This window comes from Carcharhinus amblyrhynchos, chromosome 35 (genome assembly GCF_965287045.1).
Source record: "Carcharhinus amblyrhynchos chromosome 35, sCarAmb.v2.hapA, whole genome shotgun sequence".
Lineage (NCBI taxonomy): Eukaryota > Metazoa > Chordata > Chondrichthyes > Carcharhiniformes > Carcharhinidae > Carcharhinus > Carcharhinus amblyrhynchos.
In genome coordinates, this window is record NC_137358.1 from 980,246 (window position 1) to 992,319 (window position 12,074).

At 40.8% G+C, this 12,074-nt stretch overlaps 1 protein-coding gene across 5 annotated transcripts in view; it reads left to right on the top strand.

Annotated features, from left to right (window-relative positions):
- LOC145361613 (RNA binding protein fox-1 homolog 2-like) overlaps positions 1–12,074 on the top strand; it is a 282,466-nt gene that overhangs the window by 233,526 nt on the left and 36,866 nt on the right. For all 5 annotated transcript variants that reach the window (XM_080217472.1, XM_080217473.1, XM_080217476.1 and 2 more), the window contains 2 exons: positions 4,578–4,670; positions 9,359–9,419. In XM_080217472.1, the coding sequence (XP_080073598.1) occupies positions 4,578–4,670; positions 9,359–9,419 (154 nt within the window). The remainder of the gene's footprint in view (positions 1–4,577; positions 4,671–9,358; positions 9,420–12,074) is intronic.

Below are 12,074 nucleotides of genomic sequence, written 5' to 3' on the forward strand. Positions count from 1 at the left end.
CATTATCGCCACAACATCATATTCCCATTTAGCCTGCTGGACATGCTGTTCACAGAACCTTATTAACCACACTTCTCGCATTCACACACATGTGCTGTAAACTCAATTTAGTCTTTACTGCATTCCTCTTAATTCTGACCCCACTATGGAGCTGGTTGTCTCTTCAATTCTTTGTGCACCTTGTTTTTACTCCTGAATATTACATTCTGATTCCCATCCCTTGCCAACTTAATTTAAACCCTTCCCTATAGACTAGTAAACTACCTCGCAAGGGCATTGGTCCTAGTTCTATTGAGGTTAACCCTTTCGGCCTGTACAGGTTCCACATCTCCCAGAACCAGTCCTAATGTCCCAGGAATGTAAAGCTCTCCCACCTGCACCATCTCGCCATCCACTCGTTCATCCATTCTGTTCTCCTATTTCTATACTCACTCGCATTTGGCACAGGGACTAACCTGGAGATTACTGCCTTCAGTTTGGAACTATATTGCCATTCCTTCACTGTTCCTGGGTCAAAATTCTGGAAGTTCCTTCTAAACAGCTCTGAGTGTGCTTACACCACATAGACCGCAGCAGCTGAAGAAAATGGCTCAAGGGCAATTAAGGATGGGAAATTAAACTGCTGGTCTAGCAGCGATGCTCACATCCCATGAAATAATTTATATTAAATGATCCTGCATACCAATTTCTTTCCTGGCTCCTTAAAACTTGTTTGTTGAATTTCATTTCTCTGTTTATCTATGCCATTGGTATCACGATCTAATTTTTTTTAAGTTTACTTATTAGTGTCACAAGAAGGCTTACATTAACACTACAATGAAGTTACTGTGAAAATCTCCTAGTCGCCACACTCTGGCGCCTTTCAGGTGCACTCGGGGAGAATTTAGCACGGCCAATGCCCCTTAACCAGCACGTCTTCCAGACTATGGGTGAAAACTGGAACACCCAGAGGAATCCCATGCAGACTCCGCACAGACAATGATCCGAGCTGGGAGTTGAACCTGGTCTCCTGGTGCTGTGAGGCAGCAGTGGTGCCACTGTGCCATTCTGTGGTTGTTCTGAGTGTCCTGCAGCTGCTCAGTGACATCCTTGACCATGGCACCAGGTAGCTACAAACATCCTGATTATAGGATTACACTGCTTTCCCAGTCTTCCTCCTGTCCCCCTGCACAGCTGAGTCAGACATCATGCTATGACCTTGGCTCTAGCTGAACTTCCTAGAGGAACCAGAACTCGCATTGGCATTCAGACCACAATCCTTGAGTTCCTGTATGGAAAGGATATGCATTGAACAGGACTGATGTGCCCTGCTATGCCTGACTGACTTCACAGAAATAAACATAAGACTTAAAAATGTACTTACCAGCCGCATGCCAATCGGCTGTTTCCCTTGTGTAAATGTCAATTCATTTTATAGATTAATTGAAATGAAAAATAACATTTATTTAGATATATGTCTACTTAAATATACCATTTAAAACTTGCCAGCTTAATCTATTAGGCAATTAACTCATTTCTTAGTTTGACCCACTGCCCTCATGTAGAGTAATAGAGAATGGTAATATTCCCCAGCCAAAATGTCTTGATTATTTTTTCACTGGATATGCACCGCCTGTCCTCTGCTGCTGCTTCTCATTTCTGCATTGAGACAAGATCATTTCTGATCTGAGTACTTTCATCACCAGAGTTTTACTCTGATTATATAAACAGAAAATGGTCAGTTACTGAGGTTAAGGGTAAATTGTGGCCCTCTCTTTGGGCACAGTAGTTATCCAACAGTAAACAAAAGATAAAGTCACCATAGTCCCAGATGAACATAGGCTGACAGGATTTAACCAAAGGAGCCCCACACCTGAGGCAAGGGAAAGGCCGAGAAGGCAGCTTTTCATCAATAACCTCTGCTGGTATGGGAATTGAACCCACACTGTTGGCATTGCTGTACATGACAAACCAGCTGTCCAACCAACTGAGCTAAACCTTCCCCTGTTCTTCTACAACACTACGGTGGCCAACATGATAGTCTTTGCATTGGTGATGTGATAGGCAGCAGGTTCCCAGTCGGTACCACCCACCAATGGCACGTTACATATGAAGAGGGTGAATTGAGGTCCCTGGAACTTCCTTTGAGGACAGTGCAAAGTTTGAGATGGTCTTCCTCTTGACTGATTTAATGGATTCATTAATGCAGTCAGCCAAAGAGAAAGCAAGAATGTGGCTGGAACTATTAGAATGTGGAGATAAACATCAAGATAAAAATGGCTTCAGTAATGGATACTGAACAGAGCATGAGAAGTAGATAAATGTACAAATAATATTTACTGTATATTGTACCTTCTACAACAAAAATTATGGATTGGTTTCATTTTTAAATTCTGGATTTTTAAAATCGGAATATCCGTTAAAAGCTGCTGTGAGATAGTGAGTCCCTAACAAAACCTAACGTGGGACTTCCACAAAGACACCTTAAAAATATTGTCTTGTCCATTCAAAAATCAGTGTAGCTGCTCAGTTGTCTTTAGTTATTATTTTACCATTAACCACATCTCTGTGTATTGTTAGAAGGACAGCTATTTTGTTTCATTATCTTTGGGTGAAGTTTAACATTTAAGATAGGGACTGATCCCGTTTAGAATTCAGTTTTCAATTTTTCCATTGTCTATTGCATTGGACACTCAGGTACAGTGCTGATTAAATGCAGAGTGAAATTGCGCGTACACTGAACAGCATACCTCAATTCCACCTTGTATTTTAAAGCGTTCCTTTTGCTTCGACGTATAGTGTTGGAGGAGCCACCAGTACTATTTCATTCTGACATTTCAATTTTCTATACTCGCCATCGTTATGACCTTGCTGAGTACACAGAATGATTGCTAGTTAATGCTGAATTACATTTCATTTGTAGTGTGGACTTCTGCCCATTAGGAGCTGGATTGAGAGTGCCAACACTAATTTCTCTCGGGGCCGTTATAACTGTGAGAGGAGGCTTTCATGCCATCTGTCTGTGCTGGCTTGAACCCAGGATTCAGAGGTGAAAAGGACAGTGTTCTGACTGTGCCACCCATTCCCTAAAACAGGAACTGCTTACAGTTTAGCTCCAGCAATACCTTGAATTACATGATTGGACCATTCCCTGTTAAATGTGCTGTGCTTCGGACACTCCAGCAATTGAGTGGTATTGGAAATTGAATTCTGTTCACATAGTTTGGGTGGAATAACTTCCACACGTTGATGTGGTAAATTATTGAAGCTGAGATAATCCTTGGCTTTGCTGGCAGACGTTTACCGACATCTCACTGACCGTTTACATTGTTACAGTATCAGTACAGCAGCCTCCTTCACATGATCAAAAATTGAATTTATTTGTAAAGAAAAATGTCACTAATTATCTCTCATTCAGAATTTTTACAGCCTGAGGTTGAGACTTTCTGGGTTTGTTTATTTTTTTCTACATAGTTGAAAGTTCCAACTTTAATGTGGCCAGTGGAGAAATTACTCCTTTCACAGTCTGTCCTGTGGCAGCTGGAAGTTGTCTCTCTTGCACACACACATTTAATTGAATGAACAGCATTATTCCAGGCATCAAGGCTAACATGAAAATAGGGAATGACATTTAGCAGCAAGGCAGGAAAGTTGCATTTGGGCTTCATTCAGTTCAAAAGTCAAATGGATACTATTGATGAAACATTTTGATTTCTCATTATTATAATTACATTTTCACAAAAGAGTCAGTTTCTTTGGAATACTTGCTATGTTTTTGTCTTTTTAGTTTTTTTTTCAGCCATTTTTCCGAAAGGGATGTTTCGTAACTAGTGTGTGATCCCACAGTCCCTGGCAATTACCTGGTACTTGTCCAAGATGCTAGATATTTCATGTTGCCAAACTAATTGTTGGGAAGTTGCAACTGAGCCTGATGCTTTCCTCTGTTAACATGATTTTCCAGCAGAGGTCATTGGATAACTATCAGAAGCAGGACCCTGACTGATTTCCTAACTCCTCTTTAGCCAGTGCAGCTTAGAAATAAACAAACCATTTAGCACCAGCCAAAGCGCCACCTGAAATCAGCTGTTGTAACTAGTGCCCTGGTAGTACTAGTGGCTCGTGCTATGTGGTCTAGCTGACAAGAACAGCTAATTAAGCTTGTCAGACATCTAAGACCACAGACTTGTTAAGTGAGTATTCATGGCCACATTAGTGAACCTTTAGCATGACAGAATGTGTGCTTTGGGACACAATAGTTGTAAACCAGCGTCTGAAAAGAGTGAACCTAGTTATAGTGCTCGGAACGCCTTACAAACTGACCTTGTGTGCTTTCTGTATCCTGCTCTTTGCTGCTTTCATCCATCCCTTTGCTCCTACTCCCATTTTAAACAAAAGCTGTCGCCAATCTCCCAATAACTAACGAGCAGCCCAAGTAACGAGTACAGTTTTGTTTGGCCTTGCCGCTTTTTTTTACTTTTTAATTTTCCAAGAAACATGCATGAGGATGAGAGAGAAAAGTATTGCTGATTGTGGTCATGTACTTGTTCTATTTATAATGATGTGCATGTTGTTCTCCCCCCTTCTCCCGCCGCATGCAGGGATTCGGGTTCGTAACTTTCGAATCTAGTGCTGATGCCGACAGGGCGAGGGAGAAATTACACGGCACGGTGGTTGAGGGCCGTAAAATAGAGGTGCATGTCTTAAAAAAAATTGTTTCCTTCTATACATTTATTTTAAATGTCTTGCCTCACCTTTTATTTTCTACACTGGTTGTTCGATGGTCATCATATGTGCGTCATTGTTCTAACTACCCCCTTACCCCCCAATCTCTTTCTTGCACTCTTTAATTTACACAGTAATTCCTACAGCCTTGCTGACCAGAATTATGTTTGTGTTTTTTTTTGGCCTCTGTTGTGCAAGGTTCCTTTTCTATTTTGTTTATGCAATGAGAATGTCCAGTTTTACCTCTGTGTCTTTCAAAGCAGGGTGCAAGTAGGTTCCCCTTGTTTTCTGAGGTAAAACTACCGAAACACACAAAGAAGTGAGTCAGTTTTCTTCAACGCAGTGCTGAGGGGTGAATCCATCAGTGGAGTTAGCCTTTCCTCTTGTAAACAAGAGGACCTGTAGAGCTTCTTTGGAATGGCTTTCCAAGCAGCTGCAGATAGCCTTAGGTTAGTGATCAAATCTACTGAAATGTTCAATACTAAATTCAATATTATCATTAATTATTAGAAGGTGGATAATTAAAACAAACACTGTATTAACATTCTCACTATCCTCCCATTTAAAATCATGCTTCTGTCAAAAATCTATTTGTTGTTGGGCCTGGGGTCTATTGCAAACCAATAATATCTGCAAATAACTTGGAGTATGCTTGACCAAAGAGGGTCTGAAAGCTTGTTTTATCTCTCGTAGTTTTGGATAGAATTTTCTTAATTCCAAATGAATTTTAGATCTCAGATTTCCTCCTCAGCTCTGCCTTGTATGCAGACTGGTCTTTATGAATCATTTAAAGCCTTTTGAGTAAGATGTTTGCATATTTTGCTTTTTTTTATATTTCCCTCCTCGATGGTGTAGCGTTTAGGGCCCTTCACTTGAGTCACAGTAACCATGGTAACTATACATGCTGGCGATGGTACGCAAGGGGTAAGTGAACCAAGAAAAAACAAAACAAACGAACACAAAACAAAAAGGAAACCCATCTGCCATTTCACGTTTAACGCTACGAATGTGACTTGACTTGTCGTTTTCCCCCTTTCCAATGCTGTTTTTTGGTGCCGCCTGTACTGGATTGTACATATTTATTTATTTGTTTTTTTAAGCAGCCTGAGCTATATTTAGTAGTTGATTGATGGTGACTCCTACACATCTTACTCAGAGTTTTAACGACGGTTTTGCTGATTAATGCACCCTTTCTTTGTGTTTGTTTGTCCTTGTTCCCGTATCTTCCCCCTTTCCTTGTATGTCACGCCTGTGAATGGTTACTCTGTTTCTCTGGGATTGTGCCTCCTTTTCTATTGGCTCAATGTGTGGCTTCTCCAATGGTTCTTGGCCCTCCTTGGTGCTCATGTTGCACACTGCTGGAAAACTGACTTTTGCCCCTCACCTAATGTTTAAAAACCTTCACTACTATCTTTTATTTTAAAATTTTTAATGTTCCTTTGGCATGTTCCTTGTTTCATTGTTTTGTTCCATGGTTTTTAGATCTGTTTGTGTGTGGCCAAACAAAGGTAAACCTTGTACTTCTCAGGCTAGTAATTGTATGGAGACTTGATGAGTGAGAGTGTATTTTGCAAAGTGTTCTGATTGAGTCCCTGCTCAAAGACCATCCATTTAATAAAAATTAAACTGTGTTGTTCTTTTAACAAGTGTTTTATTCCAGTCTCAAAACATGGGAAAACATCGTTGTAAATACCATTTTTTTCTCTATTTGGAAGCATTCCTTAAATTAGATGTTGTTTCGTTGTCTGGTTTGTTTTAAAATTCTCTCCTGCAGGTGCTGATTCATTCTGTCTCACTGTTCCAAGGCCACTAGTAGCTCACCAAAGTGGCACTGTTCACCTGTGAGGCTGGACTGTCATTTAGCTGTGCAGTTGTGAAGGGCTATCACAGCTAAGCCTGATTCTTCCCTCACCTGACGTCCATATACATGTGTTGCCAGGAATAGTCACTGGTCAGCAGCAGTGAGAGAATATTAATTGTTTCTCTCCCTTCTTAATCCCAATGACACTGACCCCAATTGCTGAAGTGCCCTTGCTGCCAAGGTTGCCATTTTCTGGCTCCTAACTTGAACATGGGACCTTCCTGCTCCATATGGATACACGCAGTTTGCCGTTAAATCAGTTGGCGAGCGTATTATTCAGTTTTACTATTTTTAAGCATAATTTCTAATGTTAGAGTTAACCGTAGTTGGGTCAGGAGACAAATAAGATGGAAAGACAACACAAAAGTGCTTCCTAATGACATGGACTTCACTAGCAATGTGGAACAAGTCAGTGTCTAGAAGTGGAAGAAGCTAGTAGTGGCAACATCCAGTGGATAAGCCCCTAGATCATAATAGTCACTAATGAGCCATATTTTAATCCTTTTAGTACAATATCTTATGGTACTGTATATAATTCTGTCTAATTGATTGAAGGGGTAAGAGTAATCCCTGTCTAACCAGATCTGGGGAAACATGGTTCTAAATGCTGGAGGGGCTAGTTCCCCTCACCCCAAACTTCCAAAACTTGAAAGACAAGTAGATTAACTTTTTGGAGTGTGAGTGTTATTTAATAGTGGAAAAACACCCTGTTAAAATATCATTCTGCTCCTGATGTTTCTGTTGATAATCTGCGCTTAATAGAAATTTTCCTTGCATAGCTACAAATGACCAAATATTGATGCAATCAGACCATCTATTTGTCCAGGACCTATCAGGTTAAATGCCATGTTCATTCATGACAGTTCATAGAATCATAGAGCCCTACAGTGCAGAAAGAGGCCCTTTGGCCCATCGAGTCTGCACCAAACACAATCCCACCCAGGCCCTACCCCCATATATTATACCCACTAATCCCTCTAACCTCCGCCACCCTGAACACTAAGGGGCAATTTCTTAGCATGGCCAATCCACCTAACCTGCACATCTTTGGACTGTGGGAGGAAACCGGAGGAAACCCACACACAAGGAGAATGTGCAAACTCCACACAGACAGCGACCCGAGATGGGAATCAAACCCAGGACCCTGGAGCTGTGAAGCAGCAGTGCTAACCACTGTGCTACCATGAAGCCCTGGCAACTACAACTCTTGACGCATTTAAATTCATCACTCACTGAAGGCCAATTTAATTGTTTATGATGAAAGATGCTTGCTGTCTTTGTGCCACCTAGAAGCTTGTCCTGTGTGGTTTAAGAAGGCTTGAAGGAGTCAGCACATGTAGCGAACATCGCAAGTCTAAATCTCGGGCAGTAACTGAAAAGGAACAGTCTCCGCAGTAACTTTGTGAACACACTCAAACTCTCGGGGTTAATCTGAAACACAAAAATGTTGATCTCAAAGAATCGTGTAGCATATTAGATTTGTTGGGACTTTGAATAAAGTTATCCAATTAGCCCACCTTGATCTTACACCATGCATTTTTTCCTCCAAGTATTTGTCCTGTCCCCTTTAAATCTGTTTCTACGGCTCTAATTGGCTTTGCTGGATTATTACAACATGCCGAGTCTTTTAAAAAAGCTATCTCACCCATAGTTCTTTTACCAATTATCTTAAGTCTCTATTCTCTGTTTACCATCCCTTCCAGCCAGTCCTTCTATCCACTCTTAGCTCACCCCATATTATTTTGAATGCTGCTATTAAATTTCCTTTTAACCTTTTCTGCTGTTGAGGAAAACAGTCCCAGTATCTCGAGTCTCTGCACATACCTGCAGTTTTTCATCCCCAGTATTGTAAATCTCTTTTGTACCCTCACCAAGTTCTTAACATCCTCCTTATTTCAAACATTAGCTTCTTTGCCTTTTCTCCATGCCTTTATTTAGAAAGTAAGGAATGTCTTGTGCCTTATTAACAGGGTGCCTTGCCATCTTCAAAGACGTGTGTATGCACATACCTAGGTCTGTTCCCTTCAAAAAATGTACAATTTACATTGTTACCTCTCCTTACCCTCCCAAGCGAATCATTTTACTGTTTCTGCATTAAATTTGATCTGCTCATTTCACCAGTCTGTCAATAAGTCTGTTAGCTGCCCTCAACATTTACTACATTTCCAAACCCAACTGTTGTGTGAGTCTGACTGTTGTAATACTGATGGTGACAGAACACAAACTGCCCCACAGTTCATTTCCAGAACCATACTAGGCACAAACTCCTCCCAAGCTTCATTCTCTCAAAGTAGAATCTATCGTTTATTACAGAGACTAGTTCCATCCGATGAGATCAATAGTTTCTCCAATCACGTTGTCATTCTAACCAAACAAAATATCTAACTAATCATTCACTCAACCGTCCAGCACAGACATAGCTGTACAAAATAAGCCTGTAAATCGTGTTGATGTGTTGCAAGCAGATTTTACAATGATTTTACTAACTATATCGGTATGAACCTGTGAATTCAATTATTTTAATTTTATATGGATAACAGGAAAAAATTGCCTGAGAAACAATGGTTTACGTTTGAGTGTCCTTGTTGAAAATATTTAAAGATTTTTGCAATTCATTAATAGATAGTGAAAATTAATTTCAAAAGTAATTTGTAACTTTGTCTTCTAACTCAGACTTAATGTTATAACATCGTAATTAAGCTAAATCAGTTTTGTTTTTGCTAGGCTTTGTATTTTAAAATCCATGCCCTTTTCCTTGTCTGACATGCTGGTTCTTTGTCAATCTGTACGTCTCAGGTAAACAATGCCACAGCTCGCGTGATGACTAATAAGAAGATGGTCAGCCCTTATGCAAACGGTAATTATTTCAGATATTCGACATATGTGAATTTAAAAGGATGTTTTTGTGTATTGTTTCAAGTCCTCCATGAAGGCAGTATTTCTACACGTACACTTGATTCTTAAAGAAACAAAGCTTTATTTGCCTGTGGACTTATGTTTCTGTAAACACTTGAGTAATTCATTGGACACAGTTGAAAAGGTCATTAGTCCTTAACCTAAATACTTATTTACTCTATGTGGTGTAGCACTGCATCCTACAGATTAGGATAGCCCCATGTTAACTGCCTAGATTGGAACTGGTATGTCAGTAGAAGTTATGGTTTTGTTTCTCCAGCATAGGAATAAGTAAACCAATGAAGGATTTTCCCCATGCTCTTTATCCAGTAGCCCCTGCTGAGATATGGGTCTTTGTGCATCTCTGGATTTATGAAGATGAACATTTGGAGGAAAGTGTCAAATAAGGTGACCAAGACGTGGGTTTCTTCCGAGTACTCCGGTTTCCTCCCACAGTCTGAAAGCCATGTTGTTTGGTGCATCGATCGTGCTAAATTCTCCCTTAGTACACCCGAAAAGGCACCGGAATGTGGCAACTAGGGGAATTTCACAGTAACTTCATTGCAGTGTTAATGTCAGCCTTATTTGTGATACTAATAAATAAATCTTTAAAAATTTGCAACATTCAGCAGGTCAGGCAGAACTGAGAGAGAGAAATAAAAACTGAATAAATAAGTTGATGATCTTCCATCAGAGAATGTCTCCTAATTAGGTTCGCTGGCCTTGGTTTATCTGTCCCTAGGTGATGGGCCAGGCTGCTTTTTCATTCTGGCAGGTGGCATAGTGGTTAGCACTGCTGCCTCACATAGCAGGTGACCTAGGTTCAATTCTGGCCTTGATCGCTGTCTGTGTGGAGTCTGCACATTCTCCCCCTGTCGGCACGGGTTTCCTCCAGATGCTCCGGTTTCCTCCCACACTCCAAAGATGTGCAGGTTAGGTGGATTGGCCATGGTAAATTGCCCCTGAGTATTAGGGGGACTAACAGTGCAAATATGTGGGGCTCCGGGATAGGGCCTGAGTGGGATTGTTGTCGGTGGAGGATCGGTGGGCCGAATGGCTTTCTTCTGCACTGTGGGATTACATGATTTCTATGAAAACAAAGAAGTTGGATTCTAAGCTGGGGGAGTTGGATTATTGGAGCGGCAATCAGTACCTGACTCCTCCTCTTACTGTTCTGTTCAGAAGCTGTTGTTTGAGAGTTGAGTTTGGCTGTGATGACCTCACAGAGAAGTAACTGGCCAGTGTTTCAGTGAGATAGAAAATAAGATTGACTGTAAGCTGTTTGACCCCTTGAGCCAGCTTCATAATTCACTATGATCGTGGTTGATCCTCAATACCCCTTAGCACCTTTACAGTCTTGAAATCAATCTATCTCCTTCTTAAATATATTCAGTGACTTGGCCCCCATAACCTTCCGCAGTAGAGAATTCCAGAAATTCACCGCCCTCTCAGTGAAGAAATTATGTCAGCGCTAAATGGCCAATCTCGTATCCTGAGACTGTGACATCTTGTTTGAGATCTCCCACCCTCCCAGCTAGGGGGACATCATCCCTGCATTTAGTCTGTCTACCCTGGTCAAACTTTTCTCTCATTCTTCTAAACTCAATTAAATCAAACCTAGTTGACCTAATCTCTCCTCATACAACAATCCTGCTATCCCAGGAATCAAGCCAGTAAACTTTTGCTTCACTCCCTCTGTGGCAATTTTGTCCTTCCTTAGGTCTGGAGGCCAAACCTGCACACACTACTCCCAGATGTGAGATCAAGAGTTAAAACTCAACTCTGAAGAGTGGCCATTCTAGTGAAGTGCCAGGAAGCTGCTAGCATTCTGGGGGCTTTTCATCCCTCATTCGTCGTGACTATGATTCCATTGTATCTTCAAAAAAAACACTTGGGAGGGAAAAATAAGTTAGTTATATAGTTGGATTATTCAGCTCTGTATTCAAGGACAGGACAGTACAATTCTGGAACAGCATTGCTGTTAATCTTTGGAATGACCACAGTCCAGGCTGCTTTGTTGCTCTTTCAATGTGTAGTGGAGCAATGGCCAATGGTTTTAAAAAACATTTTGGGAAACAGGAGAAAAGGGAAGAATCTGAACACGTGCCTTGAATGTAATTTGTTCTGAAAAATGATCCCAATCATTGTCTGTGATTTAGCAATTTAAAATGTCAATATAATGTCAGGATATAAGCCAAAAGAAGCTCTGCTGAGGATTTGCTGTGCATGGGTGAGAACTTAGCTAGGGCTGGTTGGTAAATCCTGGCTGCTAAGTATAAAAAGTACATCGATCAGAAGGAATGTAAAGATTGATCATAAATATAAAGAGAGCGTAAAAAAAGCTGAAGCCTCATAGTCAGAAGAGTAGATGATTAATTGGTGGTACCTGATTAAGACTCTATAAGACATGCATATAGAGGCAGCTTAGACCTGGGACTAGGGAGCATCTCTATATATTAGTGATGCTTAAAATGATGTGCCTTAATATTATTCAAATGGCCATAAATCATAGAAATCCTACAGTGCAAAGGAGGCCATTCAGCCCATTGACCCTGCATGGACAACAGTCCCATCCTGGCCCTATCCCTGTACCACCACATATTTACACTACTAATCC